A 6,928-nucleotide genomic window follows, 5' to 3' on the forward strand; every position below is an offset into this window, starting at 1 on the left:
TTGAATATAAATATTTCCTTGATTGATTCCCCATGGTTAGTGTTTCTAGGTTTAAATTATTGAACTGTGTCTTATTATATCTGCAAAACAACCTGTTTTCTTAATAGATTTTAAAATCCTTCCAAGGAGAATGTAGCCCAAAACTTTGTATCCAAAGAACAAACATAAGGAGAAGAACAATAAATCTATGATACAGTTTTGACATAATTCATAGATATACACTTAATTAATAGCAGGTAGATACATATTCAAGAAAATTTGTTGGCTAATTATGTCGCAATTATTGGGATTTGATGAACACAGCCACAATTCGAGAATCACAATCAATGAAACATATATATGATTCGAACTACTCACAATTCATAACCCTTAAATAATTTACATACACACTGCAGCCTTGAAGGAAACTTCACTTAGTGATGAAATGGAAATTTTGGGGAGGCAAAGAAAATGGAGTTAGGGTTACCTACCAAAGAAACTTCACTGGCATTTGTTTTCTCATTGTTCAACAGTTCCCAGTTTCCAAGAAATCCCAAGATATTGCCGCTGGTCTCTGTGAGGCTTGTAAAACCGGCAGAAACCGCAGCAGGGCATTGAAAATCTGGATTAGGGCAAGAAATCGACGAAGTGCTCGAAGACCGCAGTAAATTTTCGATTGTGCCCACATCAGGTAAATTGTGATAATCACCATTATAAGAAGAAACCCTTTCTTGGTAACCTGAGTTTGGTTCTTCAAATGGGATATTTGAAGACCCTACTTTATGAATATCTGCATAATTTGATTTGCTCCAGTGGCTCAAAATCCCCAGCCTTTTCATCATCATCTTCTCTCTGGTCCTACGCCTTGCTCTTGCTCTGGCCTCGTCTCGGGACTCCCTCATAGCCGACTTACTCGTCGTCTTTTGCGCTTTTGATCTTCCACTTTTTTTGTTTATGCATATTGGACTCTCTGCATTTCTTGATGTAAATTTACTTTCTTTGATCTCAGTGTTTGAATTCTCCTCAATTCCAGATAGTATTTCACACTCAGAAATAAAAGACCTGCTATTTGCATCACTAACAGAATTGTTCTTCATTTCATGTGGCTGATCTCTGGCTAGCTCCTTGATCGACTTCTTCGATTTACTAAAAAGCCAATCGATGGTTTTGCTTGCTTTGTCATAGCCCAACAAATCTTGAAGATCGAAAAATTTACGCGCGACCTGAAGCGACAATCTCATTCTCCGATCCCTTACACCTTGAGCCGTGCAAATCTTGCTGTGTCTATCCTTCTTTCCAGCTCTATTCCGCGGAACCACTCCAAGACGCCTCACCGGTGTTAAAACCGGGCTAGGAGTTGTTTCGGGCGATTTCTCTTTCGACTTCGACGCATTAACAACATTGAACCTTGCTCTATCCTTTCCTTCAGGATCACGATTATGAGACTCATGACAGTGAGATATCAAGAAACCGCTCCCAACCGTTTGAGGACCTTGAGACAACATCTGGTTCAGCGGCAATTCGTGCTCATCGAAGAACGGCGAAGGGAAGTTGGAGAAAACTGGAGTGTCATCTTGTGTGGAAATAGGGTTTTGATCACAAAAAATTGCTTTTCTGAACAAGGACTCCAAAGGGTTATCAGTACTGTTGCTTGAAGGAAACATATCTCAACCTCTGGAATTAACTACAGTAGGTGTGTATATATTAATTGAACATGGTGAACAATGCAAATTCTATGAAAATATTGTGAGACCAAAAGAAAGATTGTTCTGTAATTTATTAGTGGAAGTTAGGGCATGGAAACTGCTTCATGAATGCATAATTCGGAGTTGAAATCTGGGAAGCAGAACCAGTGACAGTGATGGTGGAGAAGGTGGAGGGGGATAACGTGCAATTAATTATTGTGTGGGAGAATTAGATACTATGTATATCTTTCCCTCTTGTCTCATCACCGGTTTTGGAGCATTGGGTACACAGTGAAAGAGGATAAAAAAAGGTCCTATATTGTGCTCCTCGTGCACGTGGGGTGATAGGGTAAGTGACAAGAAATTTAACCTAGAGTTGGTGGAGCTAGAAATTACTGTTCTAGGTTTTGCAACATGTATTTATTCATTATTATTATATAAATAATATTTGACCCATAATTTAAGAAATTTTAATTTTTCTTGTAACTTTTTTGAGAGATATCATTTGAGTTCTTTGTTAGATTTGATTTCATATGTTAGTAGGTATAGATTCTTTCTGTTGCGGTTCGAAGCAGACGCGGTGAACGAATGTCTCTAGAAGATCAAAGCCGAAGTAGTTAAAGTTGGATTCCGATTCACTCAAAATCGAGACTAGAATCGTAACTGAATGAAAATGAAAATTAATCAGAAGTCCTGAAATATGCATTGACGTACGATTCATTATATACTATTTGATTTATTATAGCGACTGAAGCATGAACATTTTGACGCAACCAATGAACAATATATTTTGCATGTTTGTAATTAAACTACTTGATTTATTTACGTATACCAAATACAAACAATATTCTGTAAGTAATATATTTTCAATGGTCAGTTAATTGATTAACTTTAAAACCGTAAGCCATAGGGTTAATTAATGAACCTTTACTTAGGAAACTTTTCATGAAAATAAAATTAATTTTTCTATATTAAAAAAATAAATCAAATTGATATTTGTGATGGTGAGAGTGGAACCTTTGACAGATTGTGAAAGTGAAATGGCATGCCTATAAAACCTATAGGGATAAGGGCGGACAATTATTTGAAGCAGTATTAAAATGGCTTTATTTTCATTGAAGGCCATGTTTCTTTGACTCCATGACCTAATGTCGCTTTCACTTCAAAAGTAGATCTCAGTCCTTTTATGTCTTTTTCTCTATTTATTTTCATTTATATTTCCCGAAAATTAGATATTTTAATTGTCGGTTCATTCCGAAAATGATAGAAAAATGTGACTAAATTAATCTTCCAATAGCATAGTATATATTACAATATTTCAATGATTTTCTTACTTGACATTAATAACTATTCAAATGAGTTAAAAGACTTGTCTATAAGGCTGACCAGATCCAAATAATTTAATTACATGATTTTTTTTATTTCTTGAAAAAAGTGGTCTTTTCTTCATCTCACAATTTTCAGAACTTTGAATATATATATATATATAGTTTTGAAATATTATTCACCAATTGTGCCCGTTTTTCTACTCACCGATAATTAGGTGGAACTCATATATTAGATATGATGAATAATATTAAAATTGTGCATCCACTAGATAAGTGTTACACTAACATAAGCATAGAGAAAGCACAGAGATGGACACGGTTGGGCCAAATTCAACGATGATCAAATTTGTGATTTAGAAAAATATACCACCGCAATTGAAGCATTTGGGTTGTGAAATTAGTTCCTTTCTACTTTTAATTAATTGATCGCGGACCATCGACAAGCACTTGTTTTTCATAAAAAGTATAAGTAGTTCAGCTATAAAGGTCGTTGAACAAGATATATTAAAATTCACTTCTCGTTTCCGCCATTGACAAACAAAATTTCTTGTCGACATCAATGCAAATGTTAAATTTGGAATTAAAATAAAATTGAATTTGATCGATAGTAAATACTTTATTTTGTTGAACTCTATAGATTGCATGTGTTTTTGGATTAAGTTTTAAATTGAATGTTTTTTCATAATATTACATGTTAGAATCAATATATTTTAATGATGATACCGGGTAAATTGGGTTTGAGAGTGGTGTGCAATTACACCAGGTCTGGTTTCTTCCTCCCAGGACATATTTGATCTTGTATAGGGGATACCTGGGCTCTGTTATATCTGCACACTTAAGATCAGAGGTCTTTAGTTGGGGCACTGGAAGATTTTTTGGCGTAGCCACTCCGACACTCAAATCAATTGAGTGATTTACATTAAGAGAATATATGTTTTTCCCACAAGAATATTTATATGAATGCCTTAACATTAAGCAAACCTGATATTTATAGGAACCTAACAATTGATGACTTTGTTTTCAGAGCCCAGTTGCTACTTATGGTGAGAGGGTCGCTCGTGCTCTGTTTACTGACACTGTCGAGTCTGACAACACATGCTTACTTCGATCTAGCTCCATCACCCCTACGTGCGCCTAAAGATCTTCCCAATGATGATCAAGTCATGGTGCCCCATATCTATATAGATGACACTTGTACCGGGGTACTCGGGTGGATAATCGTGATGTGGAGCACTGTCTACTGGTCGTACCACCCGAGCTCTTTACTTCTCGAGCTCAGCTGTGAGCCTGGCTTCTTCCGAGCACTGGGTGCTTTATTCAACTTCCTTGGCTTCCTGACCACCCAAAACCCAGACTAACGGGTGCTTCTTTAATGACTTGGATATATCAGGGGGTATCATCACTCCCCCCTTAGATAGTCAGGCTTGAGTCCTACTCACAGTACTAGTCCGGAGCAATAAAAATATGTTTTGGCGGAATATTCATGTGATGTAGGGTTGACGTTAGCATGATGTAAACCTTAGCAGTTGAAAGAATCGTGCTCGTCCATTTGTTTATAGATCAACGGTCCAGATTGAATATCTTCCGTCTATATGAAATGATCGATTCTCCCCATTTTTCACTTTTGCATCTTTGTGTTTTGTTTACTAACTCTTTGTCTTCAGGCATCTTCTGCTCCTTTCTCTGGCGATTGTCCTGTTTTCCGTCCGACCTTATCCTCCAATCACTCGTAAATTTTTCCCCCCTCTTTGATAAGAATGTCTAATTCCACTTTTTCTACTTCTGAAGCGAATGCACGCGGATCATTTGGTTATGAGTCTGCAGCAGTGCGCTCAGCTTTTTCTTCCTCTTCTTCCAAGAGACTAGTCATTCTTCCTGCCAAAAAATCCAAGAAACAAAAACAAACCCCCAGTCTATCGGGACTTCTGGGGCTCCGAAGAAAGGCAAGGGTAAGGCCCGTGCCTCCGACTCTTCTTAGCCCGATGTCTTGTGTACCCCTTGGTTTTCTTCCATGGAGTGTACCCTGCGCCCAGGGGCTGACGAGAACCTTAGGGTCCTGAAATCTATCCCTTCTTCCTACCAAATCTTGATTCCCGGATCCTCTGATCGAGCTAACCAGCCCCATAGGGCTTCTTTATCTTCTTCTGGGATCAGGTTCGTAGTGGTCTAAGATTCTCCCTTCCCCCTTTCTATGTTGAGGTGGCCTACTTGGAGACAATGCCTTTTCTCTGTCTGTCCGGTTGAAGATTAGGTTCATTGATAATATCTCTTCTTCTTTGAAGGGATGGAAATGTAGATTCTTCTATATCACCCTACCCCTCATCAGTGCTTGACTGGCTTCTTGCCTAGTCTCCCCACCCAGCCCGACCGTCCTCAGGCCTACAAATTCGAGGAGCCTTACATTCGAAGCCAGGAGCTCGTGGAGGGGAAAAAGTTTTCCTATTCTCTCCTCACAACCGAGGAAAATTTAGTGGCCTATGGCTTGAGTGTCTGGGCAGAGGACCCTATAGACAAGGTGATTGATGAAATAGCTGGCTTAGGTGCTCAACCTGGTAATTTTCTTTTTATATATGTATTTATTTTTTATCTTTGACTTTTTCTCATTTTTGCTGCTTAATACTTCTTTCCTTCCTCCCCACCTTTTTTTTATTTTTTTAACAGATAACTCGGAAATGCAAGAAGTTTTTGCCAACAGCGCGCTACTGAGAAAGAGGCTGAAGAAAAGAAGAGGGACACCCGGAAAGCGGCTCTGGAGTAGGAGCTTCAGCTCAACAGGCAACTCTAGAAGCTCGGGTTGCTGCTAAGACTCAAGCCTTCGGGGGTCAACCTATCGAGTCCTGCCAGCCCAGCCTTCTCACCGAGTCCTGCCAGCCCAGCCCCCAAGGAGCTCGGGGTAATCTCTTCATAGATTGGGTCTCTTCATCCGGGGTTAGGCTTGTGAAGGGCTTACTTTCCCCCGCCGAGGAAACCTATCTATGAGGCTTGTCTCCTGATCACAAAATGTTCGAGGGGACTTCTCGGACTCTTTCATTAAGTTTCCTTCCTCAAACTCTCTTTCTTTTACTTCTTTAATAGTTTGTAATTCTGTAATTCTTCTTACCCGTCATTCTATAAAGGACCTCCAAATGTTGATAGCAGCCTATGAGAAGGTTGCTTCTCTGGACAAGAAGGACGCCAACAGGGCTCGGGTTGCTAATGAGCTTCATCGACAAGTACAAGGTGAGCTAGAGCGAGCCCGACACCTTGAAAAGATAGTGATCGGCCTGAGGACTACCTCAGAGGTAAATTACCAGCAACTGGAGGTGGCCCAAGGAGATCTTCGATTGGCCCAGATAGAAGCTGAGGCTGCCAAAGTCCGAGCTAAAACTCTAAGGACCAAGCTCTCGACTTCGGAGGCACAGGCTCAATCTTTGTTCGAGGAGCTCCATGTTGAAAAGCCTGAGCTGCTGAAGCTGAGTCCGCCCTGGCTGTCCACTGTCGCTCTGAGGAAGAATGGTGATGAAACTTAAAATTAATAATTTATTATATGTTAAAACCTATATTTTAAAATTTAAGTTTCATTAAAATTATAAAATTATGTTATTTTAGTATTGTGTGTTTATATTTAAATGTCTTACTAAATATGTTTTATTTTCAGGTTTTCTACGTGTTAGTAAAATAATGATAACTCAAGCTAGAAAACTCAAATGGAGGTGATTCAAACATGTTTGGAATCCTTGAGAAATTATCTACAACTTTGCAGAAGACATGATTGCCTAAAAAGTTGGTTAAAATGATCAAATTGTGAAAATATCAAAAGGAAGACAAATTTACTTTCACCATGACCAGCATATAGTAAAAAAATCATAACTATTTCAATATTTAACCAAATGAGGTGAACCAAGTGGCCAAATTCATCTACAGACAATTCCCCACATGTTTGCTGTTTTGAGCTGA

The 6,928-nt window shown here is 38.8% G+C and overlaps 1 protein-coding gene across 1 annotated transcript; it reads right to left on the bottom strand.

Moving 5' to 3' along the window:
- Window positions 1-227: 227 nt before the first annotated feature.
- Window positions 228-2,043, bottom strand: LOC140965125 (uncharacterized). Its single transcript, XM_073425192.1, has one exon. The coding sequence runs from the start codon at window positions 1,641-1,643 to the stop codon at window positions 414-416; it is 1,230 nt and encodes a 409-aa protein (XP_073281293.1). The 5' UTR covers window positions 1,644-2,043; the 3' UTR covers window positions 228-413.
- Window positions 2,044-6,928: the final 4,885 nt, after the last annotated feature.

Source organism: Primulina huaijiensis, chromosome 18 (assembly GCF_012295235.1).
Source record: "Primulina huaijiensis isolate GDHJ02 chromosome 18, ASM1229523v2, whole genome shotgun sequence".
NCBI lineage: Eukaryota > Viridiplantae > Streptophyta > Magnoliopsida > Lamiales > Gesneriaceae > Primulina > Primulina huaijiensis.

Coding starts and splice junctions, on each gene's coding strand:
- LOC140965125 (XM_073425192.1), bottom strand. CDS start 1,643: ATGTTTCCTTCAAGCAACAGTACTGATAACCCTTTGGAGTCCTTGTTC.